This window comes from Lucilia sericata, unplaced genomic scaffold (assembly GCF_015586225.1).
Source record: "Lucilia sericata isolate MDLA Ls3-8-SP2 unplaced genomic scaffold, ASM1558622v1 Contig000107F_arrow, whole genome shotgun sequence".
Classification (NCBI taxonomy): Eukaryota; Metazoa; Arthropoda; class Insecta; order Diptera; family Calliphoridae; genus Lucilia; species Lucilia sericata.
This window is the reverse complement of record NW_023994139.1, coordinates 53,214-77,877: the sequence shown is the minus strand read 5'-3', so window position 1 is coordinate 77,877 and position 24,664 is coordinate 53,214. Positions and strand designations below refer to the sequence as shown.

General features: G+C 29.7%; 1 protein-coding gene across 1 annotated transcript; it reads left to right on the top strand.

The window, feature by feature from the left end:
- Window positions 1-373: 373 nt before the first annotated feature.
- On the top strand, window positions 374-24,416 carry LOC119600196. The gene is made up of 6 exons (XM_037950293.1): window positions 374-653; window positions 1,533-2,162; window positions 2,261-2,781; window positions 2,929-4,113; window positions 23,090-23,160; window positions 24,314-24,416. Exons 1-6 carry the CDS (start codon window positions 374-376, stop codon window positions 24,414-24,416), a joined length of 2,790 nt encoding a protein of 929 aa, XP_037806221.1.
- Window positions 24,417-24,664: the final 248 nt, after the last annotated feature.

The window sequence follows — 24,664 nt, the reverse complement described above, 5'->3', positions numbered from 1 at the left end:
TTTGAATTTCTTTTATTATACATTATTAGAAGAGTCTCTAATATTTGGGACGAAATAATATTTTTTTCTCTTAAAATTGCGTTAAAATCTGATTCCTTTTAAACCACATTTTTTTAAAAAAATTTGCTAACACTATTTCGTTTGATATGTTTACTTAACTACTGGGTTAGTCGTGTTTAAATATATAAATTGATTCTTTATTCTTCAATAAATATCTTCTGCAAAATTGTATTTTTGTACAATAGTGAACTACACATCCTATAAATATTTAATTTCCAGTTGTATATATAATACAATAGTAGATTATATTCCACTATCAGTTTATTCCTTCAAACAAATAGTATTCAAACTTGATTCTCATAGAAACTAAAAAATGGCAACTTCAGAAGAAAATGGTAATTCTGCCAAACAAGAAAAGTTCCTTTTTGATTGCGATCACCTAATTACATTTTGTACAAATTTTGGCAAGTCTGATATAGAAGATCAAACTGATTCAGTATTAGAAACCAAGTTAAATGATCTCGAAAATAGATGGCTTAAGTTGCAAACATCATATGAATCTCTCATGGTTTCCCCAAGATCAGAAAATTCTAAAGAATATAAAGAAAATGCCAAAACCAACTTCAATGCTTGCTCTGAAACTTATTATACATGTAGGTCACATATTGTTGACATACTAAAACTCTCAAGAGCATGCGAAATGTCAGGTGCAATGGCGCGACCAAGTCTTCTCCCACATGTATTTCCCACAGGAACAAGAACTTCTTTTATAAAACTTCCTCCATGTGATATAGATACGTTTTCAGGTAGTTACGAAGAATGGCCGGCATTTCGTGACCTTTTCACTACAGCATGTATAGAAAATGTTGAGATTTCAAAGGCCCAAAAATTATTCTACTTAAGGGTGAAAACAAGTGGGAGTGCTGGCGCCATTGTTAAAAGATATACTCTATGCGATGAGAATTTCGATCACGCGTGGAACGCTCTCTAATCTCGATTCGACAATAAACGTGTCTTAATAGACAATAAATTAAAAGTACTGTTTACTATACCAGTCGCAAATTCTGAAAATAGCCATTCTATACAGAAAATTCATTCAACAGTTACTGACTGTTTAACAACACTTAAATCACTAAACGTGAAAATTGAGGGATGGGACCCAATCCTTATATATTTAGTCTCTACAAAATTACCCGACGATACGTTAGCTCTCTGGGAACAGTCCTTCAAATCTCAACGTGAAATGCCAACTTGGGCACAAATGGATGAATTTCTAGTAAACCGTTATGAAGTTGTTGATAGAATAGCATCAATAAAAACCACAAAAGAGCGATTTAGTCTTCCGGCTGTTCCTCACACTAAAATTCAGTGCTATTCATCACAAGAAAAACTAAATAACCCAAATAGCCCGTGCCATCTCTGCGCTGGAGATCATCATCTGAGAACTTGTGGAAAGTTCCGAAAATATACGGTACAACAGAGGATCGATTACGTCTTTCAAAATAAAATTTGTAATAATTGTCTATCCTCAGGCCACACAAAATCTAAATGTGCAAGCACAAATACTTGTTTTATTTGCAAATCGGGACATCACACTTTGCTTCATTTGCAAAAATCTCAAAACACATACAAACCTATACAAACCAACAACACAACAGAGACTGAAAAGTCGTCACATCAAAAAATAAACGATTGTACCAATAACCAGAAAATGGATCACAACCAAAATCCCAGTACATCCCAAAATTGTCAAGTTCAAGCTAATTTTGCTTCTAATAATGAAAATATATTACTTCGCACTGCACTAGTGCAAATAGAACACATTGGACAATTGTTCACTGTCAGAGCATTAATAGACCCTGGTTCGCAAAGAACTTTCTTATTTGAAAGAGTCAGATCTTTACTACAATTACCTTACCAAAAATCATATGTTGAAATTGTGGGAATTGGTGGTCAATTACAATCTGCAAGTAAAGAATGTAACATTACTATTTTTGCAAAACGTTATAACTTAAAGTTTTCTGTAAATAGCATTATTCTTCCAAAACTTACTAAACAAATTCCAACCCTTTCATTTGAACCCTTTGATTCCACTCAACTCTCAAATATAGATCTAGCAGATCCCAATTTCAATCAATCTACTCCAATAGATCTTATACTTGGTAATGACTCTGAACAGTTTATTAATATAATACCATATTTGGTTGGGTTTTAAGTGCCCCTATTCGTACTAGCACGGTGCATACCTTTACAACAACAGTCAAACCTTCAGAAAACACCTCTCTAAACGATACATTGAGAAAATTTTGGGAACAAGAAGAGTTATCATCCCATCCCGTGATATCAGATGACGATCAATACTGCGAAGACTTCTATAAACAAACTACTACAAGAAACGCAAGTGGTAGATATATTGTAAGACTCCCATTTAAAAAGGAATTTCCTGATCATACATTTCTCGGTTCATCTCGCATCGCAGCACTAGTTCAATATTCGCGTATAAACCAATCTCTTTCCAAGACTCCTGAGCTCCAAAATGAATACAATAATGTTCTTAAAGAGTATTTAACCCTCGATCTCATGGAGCCAGTTTCATATCGTGAAGTAGTGTCAGATGGCAAGTATTTTTCCTTTTATTTACCCCATCACGCAGTAATTCGACCAGAACATAAATCAACGAAAGTTAGAGTAGTGTTTAATGCATCGCGTAAGACCAAATCTGGTCATTCACTGAACGATGTTTTATATACTGGTCCCACGTTACAATCAGATTTAATTACCGTAATTCTGAATTGGCGTATGTACAGATATGTTTTTAGCGGAGACATACAGAAAATGTATCGTTAAATTTTAGTTCACCCAAATGACAGACCCTTTCAGAGAATAATTTTTAAAAGTTCTTCCGATAACATTATTAAAGACTTTCAGCTCAAAACCGTCACTTTCGGCGTAAACTGTGCGCCATTCTTAGCAATTCGAACCCTCCACCAACTTGCAAAAGACTCTCAAACCGTGTATCCCTTAGCTTCTAAAATATTACTTAATGAAACTTATGTAGATGATATATTGTCAGGCGGCCACACACTTGAAGAGGCAAGAAAGTCTCAGACCCAAATCCTAGAAACTCTCAAATCTGCAGGGTTTATCTTAAAAAAGATTACCGCAAATGATTCCCAACTTCTCAAGGATATTCCAAGCGACGATTTATATGATTCCGATTTACTTCGATTTCATGAAACTAGTTCAATGAAAACTTTAGGAATTAAATGGAATGCCCTTACTGACACTTTCAGTTACTCTTGTTTCCCAATACCTCACGCTGAACAAATCACGAAACGAAAAATTTTGTCTAGTATAGCATCTATTTTCGACCCAGCTGGTTGGATAACACCAATAGTAATCAGAGCCAAAATGCTAATGCAGGAATTATGGTTGGAAGGATTACAGTGGGATGATGAAGTTAATCCGGAAATACTAAATAAATGGAACAAACTTTTAACAGATCTCTCACATATTGATAGCATAAATATACCCAGATGGCTCCAATATAATATCGCAGACGTGGTTCAGATTCACGGTTTTTCAGATGCATCTAAGGGAGCATATTGCGCAACGGTTTACTTACGGTGTCAAAGCTCCTCCCAAGTCGTATTTTCAAACTTAATTGTAGCAAAGAGCAAGGTAGCACCTATACAACCAATTTGTCTACCAAGATTGGAACTTTGTGGCGCTGTATTACTCTCGAAATTAGTAAAATATGTCACAGAATCTTTTAGATTACCCAATTGTGATATATTTTTATGGACAGATTCATCCATTGTAATGGGCTGGTTATCCAAGCCTTCACACACTTGGGAGACGTATGTCGCAAACCGGTCAGCTCAAATTCATAGCGCCTTACCCCACGCTACTTGGGGTCATGTTCGTACACATGATAATCCAGCAGATCTCGGTACTCGTGGTTGCAAAGCTAATGAACTTGCTAATAACATTTTATGGTGGCAAGGACCTCAGTGGCTAATAAAGCCACAATCGGAATGGCCCAAGAAGACCCCAGTAAAAACTCAGGAAATTGATAAAAGAGTTAAATGTTTCCAAACCTCTGTACAAATGGTAGATATTATGAATAATTTTTCAACATATCACAAAGCTCTCCGAGTTTTATCATATGTATTCCGATTTTATCACAATAGTCTCTTAAAATTTAGATCACAATTCACATATTCCCAAGTACATCTCACTCAAAAAGAAGTCAAATATGTAAAAGTAAGATTAATCACTTTAGCTCAGAAATCTCATTATCCAGCAGAATATAAAGATGTCTCAAATTATGTACCTATATCTAATAAAAGTCCATTAAAAGCTTTAAACCCATTTTTTTGTTCGGAAAACATGTTAAGGGTTAATGGAAGACTCGCAAATGCATCACTACCATATAATGAACGTTTTCCAATAATATTACCAGGAAACGCAAGAATTTGTCAACTTTATTTAGAACATTTGCACATATTTCTTGTTCATGCAGATTGCAATCAGATGTGTAGAATGGTACAAAATGAGTTCTACATTTCACGATTAAAAGCTCGTATCAAAAAGATTATTCTGCACTGTAAAACATGTATAATCTATAAACAAAAGTCATGTTCTCAAATTATGGCACCCTTACCTTCTGATAGATGTAGTCTCACTGTCCCATTTCAAACGACTGGTGTCGACTTCGCCGGTCCTTTTGAACTCAAAAGCTCTTCTCTTCGAAATGCTACTACAATAAAAGGCTATGTCAGTGTTTTCGTTTGCTTCAGCACAAAAGCCATTCATTTAGAAGTGTGCTCAGACTTATCAACTCCAGCCTTCCGGGCGGCATTCTGTCGGTTCGTTGGGAGGCGGGGACTTCCCTTCAGGATATATTCTGATAATGGAAGAAATTTTGTTGGTGCCAATAGACAGTTACAACGCGAGTTTAGCTCGTTCATAAAGTCAGCCTCGATCGATATAGCTCAAAAATATATATGTCATGGATTTGAATGGATATTTATTCCCCCTCATGCTCCTCACATGGGCGGCTTATGGGAAGCAGCCGTAAAAAGCTTTAAATTCCATTTGAAACGAGTTACTGGTTCATACAAGTTTAACTATGAGCAATTCACTACTATAATAACTCAGATCGAAGGAATATTAAATTCTAGACCAATTTCGGCTTTATCAGAGGACCCTTCCGACTTGTCAGCCTTAACTCCTGGACATTTTTTAAGAGGTGCTCCTATTATGAGTTTCCCTGAACCTTACGATCTTAAAGTAGGACTCATTAATCGATGGGAGAGACTCAAAGCGATTCACCAACAATTTGCAATTCGATGGAAGGAAGACTATTTAAAATCCTTACACAAACGTTATAAATGGAAAGATGTCTCTAAAAATCTTAAATGCGGCGATCTCGTTGTCGTCATGGTCATGGCGATTGGGAAGAATTATAAAAACCCACTCTGGCAAAGACAATAATGTTCGAATTGCCGATGTCAAAACTGCCTCTGGTACAATAACTCGTCCTATAGTCAAGCTCTGCTTTTTGCCACTACTTAATGATAATAATTCCTCTTAAACTTGTAATTGCAACTTGCCACTATATATCTTAACAAACCCGCAACTTACAATACTCATCTACAATCAAAATTCAACAACTAATTCCAATTTTCTTTGTCTCTTTTTTTTTTTTGTTCTTTACTTTACAGTTCAAGTCGCAATCAGCCAACATATCTTACGCACAGACGTAGAACTGAATTATATCAGTGTCGACTTTGTAGACGATTCCACTCGATACGTTCTTGCAAGAAGTTTTTGGAGATGGATACTCGTAAGCGACATAAGGTGGTGAACAAACACAAGTATTGTGTAAATTGCCTTGCAAAAAGCCATGTTTTAAGGGCATGTCCTTCTATGGACACCTGCCGAAAATGCGGAAGACGCCACCATACCAAATCTAATCTCTTTTCAAACTACCTACGTATAATTTCTCATTTTAATGGGAAATTATACTTTTTGAGAAATTTGTCATTTGCTGTCCACTAATCTACTCTTATTCCCACAAAGTATCCCGCTGAAAACCTAAACGTCAAAAGCCCAAATTTCTTCACTTATATTGGACGCACATATTCCATATTGAAAATTTTAAACATATTAATATTATCCCTTTCACGCACAAAACCAAACCGCTGGACACCGGTGTCCCGTATACGTGAAAGAGTTATCATAGCTATGCGTTTTAGAAGTGAAGAGTTAAAATTCATACTTGCCCTTTTTTTGGAAAAGCATAAAATTTACATGTAGTATTGTAAAAAGTCATTTCTCTAAACATTTTATATAAGAAAATGTTTTCATATTGAGTTTTATTTTTGAAAATAAAATAAAACTCAAGAATAACTTTTATTTTTCAAGTAAAAAAATTAAACTTAAAATTGATTTTTATTTTTTAATGAAAAATATAAAAATCAAAAATAATCGTTATGATTTGAACAAAAAAATAAAACGTAAATTATTATTTTCTGAGTAATATATAAAACTCAAAGAATAATTTAGATTAAGTTTTTTAAATAAAACTTAAAAAATAAAAATCATTGTTTTAACCGATAATCCATCTTTAGATAAAAGAAATCGTATATTCAATTAAATTTTACTCTTAATCCTTGTATTTGATTTTTTTGTTTTAAATTGTAAGAATAATCATTATTTTCTGTCCCTAAAGGTATCGCATCAGTTTACAAAAAAAAAAAAGAAAGCTGTGTGATTTTCCTGACAGTATATGTTTTGTGTGTCTATAGTTTGGCAAGAGTTTGAGAATTTGGAGTATATGATGAGAAATAAAGTTTAAGGTTACTGCAACAACAAGTGAGAAGGAAATCTAGAAGTGTTCCTGCAAAATAGTATTCTAAGCTTGGAGAAAGTAAGTTTCATAGTGTATAGGTTATTTTATTAGCTTTTATGGTCAAATGTTTATTAATATTAATATTTCGACCAAACAGCTTGAGACTGGTTTTTATCTGGAGCAGGACCAGAGTCAACTATTTACGGAAACCATACTCTTCCTGGGAAGAATCTCAAAAAGGGTACTCCAAAGATAAATCTACACCTCTTTTCCTAAAACAACAGGTAACCATACTGAAGTAAGAAAAATAATAGCAAGAGAAAAAAGAGTACAATCAATTCAATACTCGACGCAACGTATTCTATCTCGAAATTACAATTATTGCACTTGCTTTTTATAATATTTAACTATAGAACAGAAGATACATATCAGAAGTTAGGGTTAAGATTATTCAGTATCGTCTATTAGTTTTAAGTTTAATTTATTTATAAAATTCTTGCGTGTCTCGCAAGAAGAAAAAAAATCGTCAGGTTGTATAAATATCCATTGGTACTGTCCCGATGCTAGGTTGAAGGGAGAGACCACCTCTGAGTGTGTCATGCGTAAAGTTAGTCGGCCAGGATTCAACCTAGTGCTCCCAAGGGACACGTAACAATTTTTATTGTTTGACAGATGGGATTATTTCACAGTAACAAATCGCCTGTTGTTTTTGTAATGTCGTATTTTTTGTAGCGACGAGGCTACCTTATTAAGTGTACACTGGATTCGTGCATGGTGTACTGAATACAAGGTGACATGTTAAGTATACCGTGGATTCGTGTGTCCTTTGCTACTTCCCATTCTTCTTTACCCCTTTGCAAACTTGTTAAAATTTTTAATCATAAACTAATTGAATACAGTCAACTGTGCGCACATGCTGCTGTAAGGGAAAATTTTCAAAAACAGCTGACAAATAAATCAAAGCGAATTTATATTAAACAAAAAATGTTTATAAATTTGAATCTATTTATAATTTATTTTGATGTTTAAAATTTAAAAGATTAAAAACACAAAATGAATCCAGTTTGACATTAACAAAATGAGAAAAAAGTTTGACATTTACAAAATGTAAGCAAAGTTTGACATTAATTATACACCACGGAGAAAAATTAACATAATAGCAAAAAACGATCAGCTGTTCTGATAACACTACCTTATAATTAATATATCTTGATAACTAGCAAGTGATTTTGTTTTTCTTCAGCAGCCATACAAACAAGCAGCGGCCATGTTAAGTTTTTTCAACTCAACCGAACTGAACACGACGACTGAAAAGTGCAAGGTATATTAATTTTATAACGTAGTGTCCAAAGCAAGGTATATTAATTTTATAAGGTAGTGTCATCGGCGAATTCAGAATACCAAGCGAATTGGTTATATTTTTTTTATATGTAGTTTGACATTGTGCCTGCACTTGAAGGTGAATTGGCTGTAAGGGAAACATTTCAAAAACAGCTGACAAATAAATCAAAGCGAATTTAAATTAAACAAAAAATGTTTATAAATTTGAATCTGTTTATAATTTATTTTGATGTTTTAACTTTTAAAGATTAACGGCTGTATTTATAAAAACTTATTTTAGGTTTATTAAACAATTTTAGGCAAAATTCAGGAAAATCGTATTTATAAACATGAAATAGCTTAAAACACCTTCAATAAACCATTGACAATTAGAAGAATTTTATTGTAGGTTCGACCCTTCTTTAAGCCAACAATAAGTTGATTTTTAACAATTTTTTTCTCAGATAAAGATTTTTCCGGTAATTTTAGGTTGATTGCGAAAACTAATTATGGTTTCTTTTAAAATAAAATCTAAAAATTCTAATTTTAACGTTTAAAAATTTGTAAATAAAATCCCAGAAAATTTTTAAACGATTATATTTTGAGGAAAAAACTCAAATCTAGGCATTATTGGATTAATGCATGAATATTTGACAATATTCCAATTGTCCAGCACTATTTTTAGGCAATTTGGAAATGCCCGTCTGTCAACCAAATGATGGACAAAATCATTTGATTTGGCTTTTTCAAAGTTTGTTGGTTAAATATAATGCCATAAAGTAATTAACCATGTAAATTATATTGATTAGTGTTATACTAATGCAAAATATATTCGCCGGCATTAAAATTAGTCAAATATCAAAGAAATTTATCAATATTTGCAAAAATTTATCAAAAATTACAAGGAAAATAAGTAAAAATAAGAAAATGTGTCATAGTGATGTATATTTTGTCGCAAAATATCCGTTACTCGGATACTTTTAATAATAATTAGAAATTATATGTTATATTTATACATCTGAACTAAATAGACATTTATTAAAGCCATATATATTTATTTTTCTTAAAAGTTTGTTTTTATTGTCAAAAATCTATTATAAACAAAAATATGAAATTAAGAAAACCGAATCAACGAATATTTTATCCTAATTGTACGCAACACTAACACATAAAATGACAGCCATATTGTACAGTGCTGCCAACTTAAACATAAATCAGCACAATAGTTAATATACGTTTATTATTTGTTTATGAATATCACAATTTTATTAATGGTTTTTAAGGCTAAAGTGTGCTTTAACTATTGAGTGCATTAAAAGCAAAATAAGATTTTTTATAAATACAAGCGTAAAAACACAAAAATATACCCTAATCACACAATTTCACTTTAATCACAAAATTTACATATACAAAATGAAACCAGTTTGACATTAACAAAATGAAAACAAAGTTTGACATTTACAAAATGTAAACAAAGTTTGACATTAATGATACACCACGGCGAAAAATGAACATAATAGCAAAAAACGATCAGCTGTTCTGATAACACTACCTTATAATTAATATATCTTGGAACAGTGCAAACATTTTTGAGGCGTATTGTTTAGTTCTAGTTTTCGTTTTCTTACTATGCACGTAATAAAAACTGGATAGTAGCGTAATTTGACTGGGTAGTAGACGTAATTTGACTGGGTAGTAGACGTAATTTGACTGGATAGAATGGCTGAAAAAAGTCTCAATGTAAAAGAGTGGTTTGATTTGAAAGATTTTGTTGTTGCATGCGCTTTTTGTTCAGCTTAGTAGAATGGATTGGTTTTTTATTTTGGTGTTTACATTTTACAATGATAAATATAAATAATATCGCTAATTTAAATAAATTATGTATAATATTTGTAAATTTAGGTATAAAATATATGTTATATTTAGTAGAATCGAATGATTTCTTATTTATGTGTTTAAATTTGATGTGAATATATATTATGGTATTCAATTATTTGGGGTTTTGTCTTATTCGGTTAATTCGACAAATAATTATTTGAGGTTTTAAGTTAGCTGGTTCATTAATTCAAAATTATTCGGTTAATCGAATAAAAAGAAACTGGATGTTTTTTTATTAATATTATTTCTTTTTTACAATATTTTACTTCCCATAACAAACGAAATTATAATTTAAAATCAATAGATCACATTTTATAAATTTTCCCATGAAGTTAATGAAAATAAATCCTAGAAAAATTAAATGTTTTAAAAATGTCACTTTGATTTATAATTAGATAAATAGCAGAAATATAATAAAAGTTTATATATTAACCCCCTTATTCATAAACACAATTTTATTTTATAAACGATTTATAAATCAAATTTCGTATGAAAATTTTGTTTTATTAACCTTTTATAAAATAAAATGTTGTTTATGAATAATGGGGTAAGTATACAAAATTATACATTAACCCTTTTTGACTATGGTGTAAACTTGAGGTGTACATTTTTAAAAGAATAACTTTGTTTTTAAAACTGATAATTTATGTAGTCCATTTTTTCGGTCGATCTTCGACATACTATGTCTAAAAATAAAAACCGTATATGTTCAAAAAGGGTTAATTCATAAGTTTTATAGTGCATTTTTGATTATTTGAACTTCGGGGGTAAATTTGTCCCATGTGTTTTAAAGGGTTAATTTTACTTTTTTCACTGTTATTTTAAACATAAGACTTTATACTAAAAATTCAAGTCATCTTTATTAAATTTGGCCGACAAATAAATAATATTTCGATATGGTACACTGAGAATTCACAAATATTGTAAAATTTGACTTTTGAACTCCACAATTTATGGGTTAAGAAAGTCCAATATGAATAAAACTTCCTATATATATTTTATATTATCTGAACTATAATACTCTGAAAATACTTTATTTAAAATGTAAAATAGTAAAGAATTAATACGTATTCACTAAAATATTACAAAAAAATGCGATTTTCCCGAAATACGCCGAGTTCAAATTGCAGGTACAGCTAAATTGTAAGAATTATAGATAAAATTTCATTACCGTTTTATTCCCTCATCTATTGTCCATAACTTGTCAACTTCCAATAAAAAATATTAGGTTTTACTATTAAAGAATTTGTTTATTGAATAACAAGAAATCGCGTTGATAGAAACAAACTTTTTAATTTAAATAGTTTTTTGCTTCTCCTGTAAAATTTTTAAAATAAAATACAAAAAATGTACCAGAGGAACACATAATTACCCGTTTTTGCTCATTTAGGTTGAATTTCTTGTTCCCGTTTTCCCCCCTAAGGGTGGGCTTTCGAAATAAACATATTTCTGAGACTACAAAACTCATCGTCTAAAATATTTCTTCTTTAGAACGAAAAAAAATAGTCTTAAAACACAGAACTGCTAATTTTTTCCCGTTTTTTGTACTTCGTCCTATTTTTGTCTCCTTCTGGTCAAGCTTTCGAAACGGAACTTTGCTAATATATACATATTTCAGACACTTAAAAAGCGTAATTGCTTTTTTGCTTAAGTATAATAATTAGTATTTAGGCTCAAAATAGATGGTGTATAGGCTATATTGATTTTCAAAACTAGGATTAGAAGGGGTGAAGAAGGGGTACATGGATGAAAAATGGGCAAAATTAGTACTTATTTTGCCCATTTTTCATCCATATACCCCTTCTTCACCCCTTCTAATCCTAGTTTTGAAAATCAATATAGCCTATACACCATCCATTTTGAAACATAGATATAACTATGTTCGAAATTTAAGGAAAATCCTTCCAGCCGTTTAAGTGTGATTAAAAAAGATAGCATTATTTTAAAAGTACCAAAAAAAAGTTTAAAAGAATACATTGAAGTAGTTTGAATTGTCCGAAGATATGCATTTTTTGAGTGTTTACAAATTTCCCTTTTTACCGTTTTCCCGCTAAGGGTAGGCTCTCGAAAAATCCATATTTCTGAGATTATAAAAATCATAGTCTATAATATTTTGACTTTATAATAGAAAAAATCGGTCTTAAAGCAGACCGACCATTTGGCCTATTTTTTGTACTCTCCTGCTCCAACATTCCCAACGACACTTTGCTAATCAAAAATGATTTTGCTTAAATATAGACAAAATCAGTATTTTCTCTCAAAAGTATTAATTTTGGCAGTTTTTCACCCATTTTACCGCCTTGTTGTCCCCATACAAACAAATAAAATAAATATTATTATTGTAAATGTATAAACATATACATATCTGCAATATCAAAAAGTCCCCTTTTATATAAGTTTGATTTTATAATTCTAGTCTCAATATTACAGACAATTTAAAACAAATTAAGAACGAAAAAGTACCATGCAGTGCCTTTTTAAAGATTTTAATTAAATTAGGATGATGCATGTTTGATTTTCAACCAGAAATTCTTCGCATACAGAATTTTATACAATCAGGAAGCTGCGTGTCCAATTTTATGTTTTTAGGTTCAATATTATAGAAAATTCGAAAAGTATTAGTAAAAGAAAAAAAAGCAGAAAACAACCTTTTTAAATTTTCGTGCAATCAGGATACTGCGTGTTTAATTTTATGTTTATATATTCAACTACCAGAAAATACTCCAGTTTAAATTTTCATTCACTCAATTCCCTGATTGCTTAATTTTATGTTTTTAGGTTTAATATTATTATTAAATTCAAATAGTACCAGTTGAAGAGCGAAAAAGTACCAAAAAGTCCCGTTTTATATGTTCTCACTTACTCCGGGCCCTACATGTTTAATTTCATGTCTATAGGTTCAATGTTATAGAAAATTCAAAAAGTCCCTTTTGAAGAACGAAAAAGTACCAAAAATTCTCCTTTTATATTTCATCACTTACTCAGGGCGCTACATGATTAATTTTATGTTTCTAGGTTTAATATTATAGAAAATTCAAAAAGTACCAAAAAGTCCCATTTATTAGGTTATCACCAGGGTGCACTTATAAGGTGAAGTCAATTCTACAAAAACAACAAAAGTAGATACTTCTGTCAAAAAATTTATATGTTGTCACGGTGTTTTTTTTAATTTACCTTACAAAAAGACAATCCCACATGCCCAAAAATCTCTTCACGTAAAGTAAATATGTATTATAAGATAAAATTTATTAAAAATTATACATGAATTGAAAAATAAGGGTAAGCCCCCTTATTCACAAACAAAATTTTTATTTTATAAACGGTATTTTGTATGAAAATTTTGTTTTATAAACCTTTTATAAAATAAAAATGTTGTTTGTGAATAAGGGGGTTAGAATATTATTTATTATTTACTTATTAAAAAAGTAAATAAATTATCAATTAAAATAACAAAAAATTAATATTAGATTACAAAATTTTAAGTATGTAGTAGCAAAAATACAAATTATATACATATTATTTTTTATCAGTCAATATTGGGAACTTATAACACAGGGTATACAGAGGCGTCACGAGCAAAAAACTATTTCCCTCTCTTTCGCACAAAACGAATTCAATAATTTTTTTTAGCTGTATTTTATATACCTCTTCTCACCAAACAATTTCAAAATCAAACAAAAGCTGATTTTAGACTTTTTTAAATGTCAAAAGTGACACCTCTGTATACTTTGTGCTTATAATACCGTGTAGGTCTCTACCATTGTCGTATAAGAAATATATAATGATCTTTACCCCGTGTCTATATTAGACAAATATTTATCACGGCAATTGACAAAACGTCGGCAGAAAAATTGTCAGTTTTTTGTTTATGTTAATACATAGGGTAACAAAATGCTGATTTTATCACGACAACTCAAAGATAATTTTATTGAAATAATGCTATATTTAAAAAAAACAATCGAAATTAAATGCAAATTTTGTAAATAAACACTAATTTCACGAAAACATATGTTAAAAATTAATTTTAATTGCACAAAAACAAAATTCTAATCAAATTTTACAATAAAATGACGTTTGTTATCATGACAACGTTGTTTAAACAATTGTCGTCTGTACCTGCTAATTTTTTATCATGATAACAATTTGACGTTTAGCTTAATAAATATTTGTCTAATATAGACATGGGGTTATAGAAATGTGACCAAACCACTACAATGGAAAGTTGTTAAAAATTAAGATATCTATGATAAAATCAAGTTTTAATAATTTTATTTACAATTGTGGGATGTTTGTACTCTCAATTGATTAGTAAAAAGTTCCCTATAATTGATAAAATAGATGCATATTTAAGATAAATAGTTTGTGCAATTTTTGAGTATTTCCCATAAATTTACTACGGATTGAAATGAATATAAAATTTATTTATTAATTTTTTGTCCTAAAATATAATAAATCCCTATATAGATGTACATATTTTTTCGGATTGTGGCAACTCTAAATGGTGTACTTTGACAGTTGTATCTACCTCAAATAAACAAAATGAGTGATCAGCTGTTGAATTGACTTCACCTTATGAGTGGTTATCACTTAATCCGTACTCTATATGTTTACTTTTATGTTTCTAGGTTTAATTTTATAGAAAACTCAAAAAGTACCAGTTGAAGTACGAAAAAGTACCAAAAAGTCCCCTTTTATAGATTCTTATTTACTCCGGGCTCTACATGCTTAATTTCATGTTTCTAGGTTTAATTTTAAAGAAAACTCAAAAAAGTACTTTTGTAGAACGAAAAAGTACCGAAAAGTCCATTTATTATTAATTTCATGTTTCGATTTCAATATCATAGAAAACTCAAATGGAGAATGAAAAAGTACAAAAAAATATCACTTGGCACCCATGTTCCAAATAACACCCCATTAGCATATTTAGTGTTTCTAGATCTAAAAATTTTAAATAAATTGGATCATTGTGTTTTAATAAAATCAAAATCGCATCGTATTATGTATTCATATGCATAAGTTAGTGCCGGTCCACACGCGGAAACTTTAGTTGAAAAACTTTTTCTTAATTCTCTTTTAAAGTTTCCTTAATGTCCACACATGGAAACTTTTGTTTTAGAAAATACGTGTTAATTGCATTCTGCATAACAAAACAAAACGAGTTTTCGAGTACGAGAAACTCCGTACCGCGAGAGAGATGAATGATATTTCTTTCTCTTTCTCTCTCACGCAAAATCAAAAGTTTCCCAAAAATAGTTTCCTAGTGTGGACCGGCAGTTATTAAACCAAAAATTATGTTTTATGAAAAAAGTACCAAAAATAGTACTAAGTCCTCTTTTACATCGAGACTTTTTCCCCCTGGGCTTTTCTCAATTTTCTTTTAAATGCCCTTCGTAAAATCTTGAATGTTTCTATTGAGACTTTTAAGGCATGCCCGCTTTTTGAAATTATGAGTGTAAGAGTTGCCATTTCTTATAATTCTTAATTTATTGTTTTAAATATTTTATAAATGAATAAATCTATTTCTTTAATATTTGTTATATTAAATATTGTTTTAATTATTTAAGTAAATATTTATATAAAAAAAATTTATGAAAAATATACTAAAATACTTTAAAATACATATTTTTGCTACTATTTTTGCTACTATTTTATTAAAGACCCAGCAAAAAATAATTGATGTCATACTTTACAAACGACATCTTAATCACATCTAAAAATGCGATTGCATACTTTTCGCGTTTATAAACCAAACATATACTTACAAATTAAAACACAGTTAAAAATGAGAAAAGAGATGTAGAAAAGTCACTACAAACAACATATTCGAAGTACTTCAAATTTTGATGAAAAACCAATGAAATGTACATAAGCGTTTCATTGAAAGAATGTGGTTTATTTTTGACATACAAATATCGGATTTTTACAGCTTCTAAAGATAAGATTAGATGTAGTTCAAAGTTATCAAAAATGAATAACATCCCTCCAATGACACGCTAATGTAAAATTCATAGGTTTTTCACCTGAATTTGAAGCACTTCGGGTTACTAGTTGTGATGAAAATTCTACATCTTTTTCCAGACTTTTTTTGCTGGGGATATAATAACATTTTAATACTCATAACATTTGAAAAAATAAATAATTTTTAAATTTATTGAAATATGAAAAAATTAAATTATTGCAAATGGCAACACTAATTCATGTGTGAGAGAAGTGGCACACGATCTTTACGCTGTGAGAGCAGAATAGAAATAAAACAACTAGCAAAATCACAACATGAAGGAAAAGCAATGTCGAAAAAAAACCCCTCAAATTACGATTCGTGCGTGTCTTGCTACTACCCTTTCTTCTTTCCCCCCTCTGGCTACAAGCTCGACACGCTTGCGTGCCCACCCCTGAGGAAAAGTCTCAATGTAAAAGTGGAATGAATTCATATATTTAGTTTTTCGTCATGGTATGAAGATGCCAAAAATATTTTTTGAATGTTCTCTGGTTTAAAAGATAAATGGGGTCCAAAAAAAGTACCAAAATACAGTTTTTGCCCGTTTATTCCCTAAAGGGGCCGAATTTGAAAAGAGTACCAGACACCGCTTATTTTGTAAATGAACGACGATATCTATCTTTTATAGTTTAGGAGATATGAGTTTATATTGTATATATATATTAGTTAGGATATTAGGTTTATACATAATTTTTTTTAATTTGCGATATGATTTCTATTTATCATTGTAAAATGTTAACTCCAAAATAAAAACCACTCCATTCTACTACGAAAAAGTGACTTTTCATTTTGAAATAAAAATAGAAAAAACTATAATTTTAAAATAAGTGGCAAATAGACTACACCAGCGGCTTGACAAATATAAAAATATTTTACGTTTGTGCAAGCCTGTTGTGAGAGTGTTTCGTGTTTGTACAAATGCTTTCTGTTTGTTTGTATAAAAATTAAAAAATTTGATTTTTACACAAACATATTGAATTTTTTCAAACCGTTTGTATTGTTTATATTCATTAATAACAAATTTTTCACAAAATTTACATTTCTAAGAAAAATTGTCATCTGTATCTTTGCAAGTCCACAAAAACGTTAAAAAATCGGTGTTTGTACGAACAATGTTTGTGTAGTGTGTGCGAATGAAAAAAGTATGTTTGATAAGCTGCTTGCGTAGTTTATTTGGGCCTTAAGTTTTTGTTTATTTTTTAATATTTTCTTTCATTGTTGGTGAAATTTATTTCATTTTAGTTTATTATTATTCTACATAAAACAAAATACAACCCTAATCCTAACGCCGTGTGTAACTTGTTAAATGAAAATACACCATTTCAACTTTTTTGGAAGAAGCCTATAACGCGTTACCGAGTACAACGCGTGTTGTGTACTTCCATCTTTAGCCGTAAAAGTAAAAGTTGGGAGTACACAACACGCGTAAAAGTATTTTCATTTAAAAAATTACATACTGTAGTTTGTAACGCGTCTGCCGCGAAAGCACAATGTATACAGAGGTGTCACTTTTGACATTTAAAAAAGTCTAAAATCAGCTTTTGTTTGATTTTGAAATTGTTTGGTGAAATACAGCTAAAAAAATCATTGAAATCGTTTTGTGCGAAAGAGAGGGAAATAGTTTTTTGCTCGTGACGCCTTTGTATACCCTGTGGCGAAAGGTTCAGAAACTATCACCTTTTGACGAGTGGGCTAAACTAAAATGAAATAAATTTCACTAAAAATAAAAGAAAAAAACTTTAAAAATCGACTTTTAAAACAATAATAGTCTTAAAAACATTAAAAGAAAGATTAAAATGACGCGTGGTGTGTAACTTGCAGCTTGTAAAGTGCAAAAAGTTTGAAAAGCATAAAACGCGTTGCAGGGTTTAATATTTAGTTTTTAGTTTTATTTTCTAAATTGGCGACTAAACTGAAAAATGTTCAAGTATTTATTTTTCCCTTAGAAGCTAACTGAAATCAGTCAACTGTTCGCACACGCTGCTGCAATAATTAGCAAGTGATTTTGTTTTTCTTCAGCAGCCACACAAACAAGCAGCGGCCATGTTAAGTTTTTTCAACTCAACCGAACTGAACACGACGACTGAACAGTGCAAACATTTTTGAGTATTGCGTATTGTTTAGTTCTTGGTTTTGTTTTCTTACTATGCACGTAATAAAAACTGGATAGTAGCGTAAAGGCTCAGTTAGTCTCTACGTTCCGTTCCGTGATGAATCAGCTGATTCCTTTTTGGCTTACGAAAACCTGTGTAAGTGGTTAGTTTTGCCGTAACGTTGAAGTTACGTTGCGGATGAACCTGTAGAAAATAGATTTCAATCCGCAACGTTAAGTGACAGCTACAAACAGCTGACATAAAATACAAAAAAATGTAAACAATAAAAAAACAGTGATGTTAATGTTTTAAAAATAATGTACATACGAAAAATTTTATTTATTACTATTAATTGAAAACTTAATAATTAAACAATAAAATTAATAATAATAATAAAATAGTAATTATTTATTAAAAAAGATATACTAAATGTTATGAATTTTAAAATTAAAAAAAAAGGCGAAAAATAAAAAAAAAACGTGAAATATGTCAAAGAAAATATAAGAGTTGACATTAGTTTCAACATAAACGACATAAGAAAAAAAGTCCAAGAAAGAAATTAAAAAAAATCGTGTTTCGTGTTTTTACTTTTTATAATTAATTTAATTATTAAAATTCGTTATAAATGTGTCCACTGATAATCATTGGTCAAGAAGTTTGTAGATCGTGTTTTTAAAATGGACGACGAGAAATTAATTTTTTTAGTTGAACAAAATGATATTTTGTATAATAAATTTAACAAGGAATATAGATTGCCGGAAAAAAAGATCATGTGGACAAAGATCATGTGGACAAAAGGAATTCCTGGTAAGTATCATAAAAGTCTATAATACAATTGATTAATAAATCTGTTTCATTTTTATTTATTTAATTGCAGAGAACAGAGAAATACAAATGTCTTTTCAATATAAGCGCTAAATTTATATAAAATTGTAAATATATGGAAAAAAACAACTCTAGCAAAGAAAGAAAATCAACTCTGGTTTTTGACACAAGAAGTCAGAGTTGCTTTTTTGGCTGTTATTCTTAAAAATAGCTGCTATGTTCTTACATAGAAACTAACTACACATAAACAGTCAACGGAACGTTACAGAACGGAAACGTTACGGAACGTAGAGACTAACTGAGCCTTTATTTCTCTGGATAGTAAGACGTAATTTGACTGGATGGTATGGCTGAAAAGACTTGATGAGTTGTTTGATTTGTAAGATTTTGTTGTTGTGTGCGGTTTTTGTTAAACTTATCTCAACAAACCCAGCCATAATCAAAATATAACTACATTTAAAAAAAAACTTATAATAAAGAATTTTCTACAACATTTCATAAGGATACTTAAGATAGGTTTATTTTAATGGAAATTATGAATACTTTTAAAATAATGCTTAAAAAACGCTTCGTATAGCAACAATATTTGCAATAATACTTGCTGTACACTTAGTTACGATAACAAGTTTTACAAATGTGATTGTAAAAGACTAATGATCGCAATAGTTTTGTAATTGTTTTCGTATAAGATATCCCGTTATTTTATTGCGTGTTTTTCTTATTATTATTCTTCTTCATTTCAGTCTTGTTTAGTTTGGCAAAGGCAGTGTTTTTAAGTGTTTAAGAGTGTAATTTTATAAAATAAAGTAATAAAAAATTTTTGTTTAAAAAAGGTAATTTAATTAATATATAAAAAATGCCACATAATAAAAAAATGTGCTTTTTTATTTTATAGACGCCGCTTTTTCTATAGGATTGAGGGAGGACGAGCTCATAAAAAGTATAAACAAGTCTTTTCCATTTACCAATAATAGACTAATACGTAAAATATATGTATTAGGCTTCACGCAATACTTTTGAAATTGTGATATCATACCTTTTATGACAGTTTTTGGAACAGCGCTAATATTGGCGTAATTATTTTGTTAAAATTTCAACTCCTTCATCTGCATATCTGCGGCCAAAATACCGATTTTGGGCGACATTTTTTATAGTCCGAAAACTGCTGTACAAATTTCAAATCTGACTTTAGTATACTATTCTACAGGAAAATTTAAGATATATAAACTTAATTTGACAGAATTTAGATGCACTATAAATGCATAAGAGCAAAAGAAAAAATGCAATTTAAAAAAAAAAAATTCAAAAACCTGATTTTATCATTCGTAAATATAATATTCAATGCCCTTAAAAAAATAGTGTTAAAATTTTTAATTTATTGTAATCCCTTTAGGAGTTGTGATAGTTATAATGTTGGCTTGTAGTTTAATAATTTCCGATCAAACAATGGTGTTTTTCATCATCATCTCCGAATTTAATAAAACTCCATCGAATTAATGTTCCATATATAACTTGTATAATGACAAATCTTGGGCCTTATAACTTTCGTGGTTTTCGAAATATAGCGTTGTAAAGTTTAAAATCTGAAAATTTAAAGTCTCATCACATCTAAAAGGTTAATGATAAAATTTTTGTTTTTGCACCATTTGTCTCAGCAAAAAGCATACTTTGATTATGAATTGTTTGAAATATTTTTTGAAAAAAGTGCATCTTTGGATAATACTAAATGCACTTTTGAAGCATTATAAAGTGTGAAATTAAGCTCATTCTTATTGATTTTTCCTACAAAATCAATTATTAGAGCATGATTTCCTATAAATTCTACAGTTTCTGCTCTGTAAAAAATGTCGCTCAAAATCAGTGGTTTCCGCCTCAGATATGCAGAGGAAGGAGTTGGAATTTTGAAAAAAATTATTACAGCATAGTAATCACTGATACAAAAACCTTCTAAAAAGTTGTAATATCACAAAAACGGGAAACATTTTATTTTTTGAAACGAAGCCTAATATGTATATAGAAAAGTGCAAAATTGTAAAAAATATAATTGAAAAATAGCAATAAAGTAATGAAAAATAAAAAATATGTATGAAACAAAAAAAAAAAAATATTGTTTTAATTGAATAAATAAGATTATAAAAATGTTACGAAAATAAGCTTCAATCATATTTCAAAAACTATTTTGCAGTAAGCTTCTAAGCTTGTTGTAAACTGCAACTAGGAATATTATCACAAGGGTTCAATTTATATATATATATATATATATATATATATATATATATATATATATATATGGTTTATACATAATTTTTTTTAATTTGCGATATGATTTCTATTTATCATTGTAAAATGTAAACTCCAAAATAAAAACCACTCCATTCTACTATGAAAAAGTGACTTTTCATTTTGAAATAAAAATAGAAAAAACTATAATTTTAAAATAAGTGGCATTTAATAATAAAATTTATATTTTTACAACTGTAATTTTATATTTTCAATGTTTAAATTTAAAGGATATTAACATTACTATCGTTGTATCAAAATAAAATGACCGAATTTGTTCGAAAATTCGAATATCGGAAACGAGTATGCTCAGTGGAAACACCTTGAAGAGGTTTAAGCAAACCTAGTAGATTTCAAGTCAGTGGAAACATAGTATTACTACCATTAGCGTTAGGTTTGCAAAACTCTTATGATAATTATTATAAAAGGCTTGTTAACAATTATTTTATCAAGAAAATTGAACCCTTGTGATAATATTCCTAGTTGCAGTTTACAACAAGCTTAGAAGCTTACTGAAAAATAGTTTTTGAAATATGATTGAAGTAAGCTTATTTTCGTAACATTTTTATAATCTTATTAATTCAATTAAAACAATATTTTTTTTTGTTTCATACATATTTTTTATTTTTCATTACTTTATTGCTATTTTAAAACAATATTTTTTTTTTTTTGCATTAAAGTTTTTGTTTGGTTTCAGTTTTTTTAAGAGTTTAATATGACTTCCATTATGGTTAGAGTTATGTTTCAACAAATAAACACTTATTATCTTATTATTTATTAATCTTACAACTGTTTCTAAACTCCTTTAAGCCCCCTTTACACGAGCACACAAGTAATATGATCTGTCCAATTTTTGTGTAAAAGAATACGGATGGGATCGTCTAAACGTAGTATGTAATGAAAACATCAACTATTGAGAGAAAAAACAGATGCAAAATTTGACAGTCGTATGGCTCTCTTTATTTTTTGAAATTATTAAAAAAACAAGCAAGTCGCATAAGATCAGGGATGTATTTTTATGTCAACACATACAAAAAAGTGAAACAGCTGTTTCCTTCTTACTTTTTTATTTTTTATACCAATCGAGTTAACACAAAAAATATAAATCATACGACTCTTTTTTGTCATACGGATGGAATTTCATTTTACTTTTTCATTAGACTTTAAGTACGTAAAGCGTGATCGTCGTATGACTTCTTCTTCCTCTGTTGCTGTTACTCTCAGTAACATTGTCAATCATTGGAAAAGACCACCGAAACATATGTTTTTATTGTGGTCTTTACTAAAGTGTTTGGTGTAAATAGATATTTTCATTCATTTTTATTATTTTTTTCCCCTTTCTCTCTTTTTTTATCTCCTTCTTTTTTCGGTTCTTGTTTTTTCCTTTTTTCTTTCTTTCTCTTTTTTTGTTTTTTTTTTTTTATTATTTTTTTCCCTTTCTCTCTTTTTTTTATCTCCTTCTTTTTTCGGTTCTTTTTTTCCTTTTTTCTTTCTTTCTCTTTTTTTGTTTTTTTTCTTTTTTCAAAAAACGTTATAAAATTATAGGTATACCGTGACAAGAACAGTTAACAGCAAATTTAAAAATGATGTAACAAACATAAATAACGATTACAATAAGTAAGTATTGAACATTAATAAACAGCAAATTAATACAAATATCATTTAACGAAATGTCAAATTTATAGATAAATAAAATAAAAAAAAAAATATTCGTATGACAAACATAAACAAAACAGCTGTTTTGCTTTGAAATAAAATTTTTTTGAAAATAATTTAATAAAGAACATGAAAAAGTAAGTATTTTTTAATTTTTAATAAATTAATTTATAATTTTAGAAATTTTTACACATTAAAAAGACAGCTTTGATTACATTTATAGGTTATGTCATACAGAAAAACACAGGCAGGTGTGATAGCAAAAATTATGAATCGTATGTAAAATAAAAATTTTGACATACATTCGGAATAACATATGGATAAAAAAGTGACAGTACATATGTTGAGGTGCCGAATTGCCCTCGGAATGTCCTGGTGGTGGAATCCTTTTAAGCTTCCAAGGTTAGCCAAGTACCTTTCACTTGGCGCTGGTGAAGAAAGCAAAAACAAAAAAAAAAAAAACACAGGATTGAGGTTTAAGTTTTTAACCATATAAAAACAACACTTTCCTTTTATTTTTCCCACAGTTTTGTTAACAATTTTATTCACAATTTATTTAAAACCCAATGGCTCGATATAAATTAAATTTAATAACAATTTAAATAAAATTCAAAATTTAACAAAATAAATATTTATAATTAGAAGAAAACTAAACTTTTCTTTACGATGGCCGAGCAACGAATAACAAACCCGCCAAAAAGTATGTGAAGCTTAAGCTAAAACGAATATTTAGCTTAAAAGCATCAGCTGATAACAACAGCGCCTCTAGTTTTCTTTTTCTTCAAAAGGTTTTGGCAACGTCACCATCTGACGCAAACCAGGGATGGGCAAACCTCTGTTCAAACCTGAACATCCCGGCCCCCTTGCAGTACTGCAATCCGAAAACTATATGCTATTTAATGAAAGGAAAAAAATAAAAAAAAAACAAACCAAAAATATTAACTCATGATTCGAATACCAATATTCCAAATCCAACTAATTGTGACAATACGTAGTTACTTATCCAAAAGCACTGCAAAGGATTTCCAAAGTCTCCTATATCATCTCAAGTATCACGATCTATTGTGACAAAACAGGTCACCCGTAGATAGTACATTGGACTAGAGGGGTACTGGTAACAAATAAACCAGACCTCCAACTAGATTAGACACATTCGGAACCATGGTTACCACAAAGAATTCCATTCTATTGTAAACGTACATACGTTGTATGAGGGTACCAACATGGTTCCTGCGACGGTGCTCCTGTTCAGAATTGAACACGCATTTATTTATGTTTAATTTTGTTTAAGTAAAATAAGAAAGATCATAAATTATAAGTTCAAGTGCATGGGTTAGGTCATAAAAAATATTATATACGTTTGTTTGTACTACAAATAAATATGTATTATCGCTTTGTTTTTAGGACAAGCCGTAGCAGTGATAAGAACTTTAGTTCTAAGATGCACATTAATTCTGTTGTTTATGTGACGCATAAACCATATGTTAGAGTTAATAATGAGGCATAAAATATATTTATATCACTGATGCAGTTATTACCCCATGCTAAGATAGAAACATTACACTGATAAGACTGAAAGTACACATGTGCACAAGATGTCTTATCATAGTTCTAGTTAGTTTTAAGATTTTTGTATTTAGCTATTAAGATCATTGATTTTAAATAAACTCTTAATGTCTTACAAACATTCATTCGAACAGTACGTTCATACAGCTCCCTTTATTCGCATTCGTTGTTTGCAGCTGTGTTATGGTC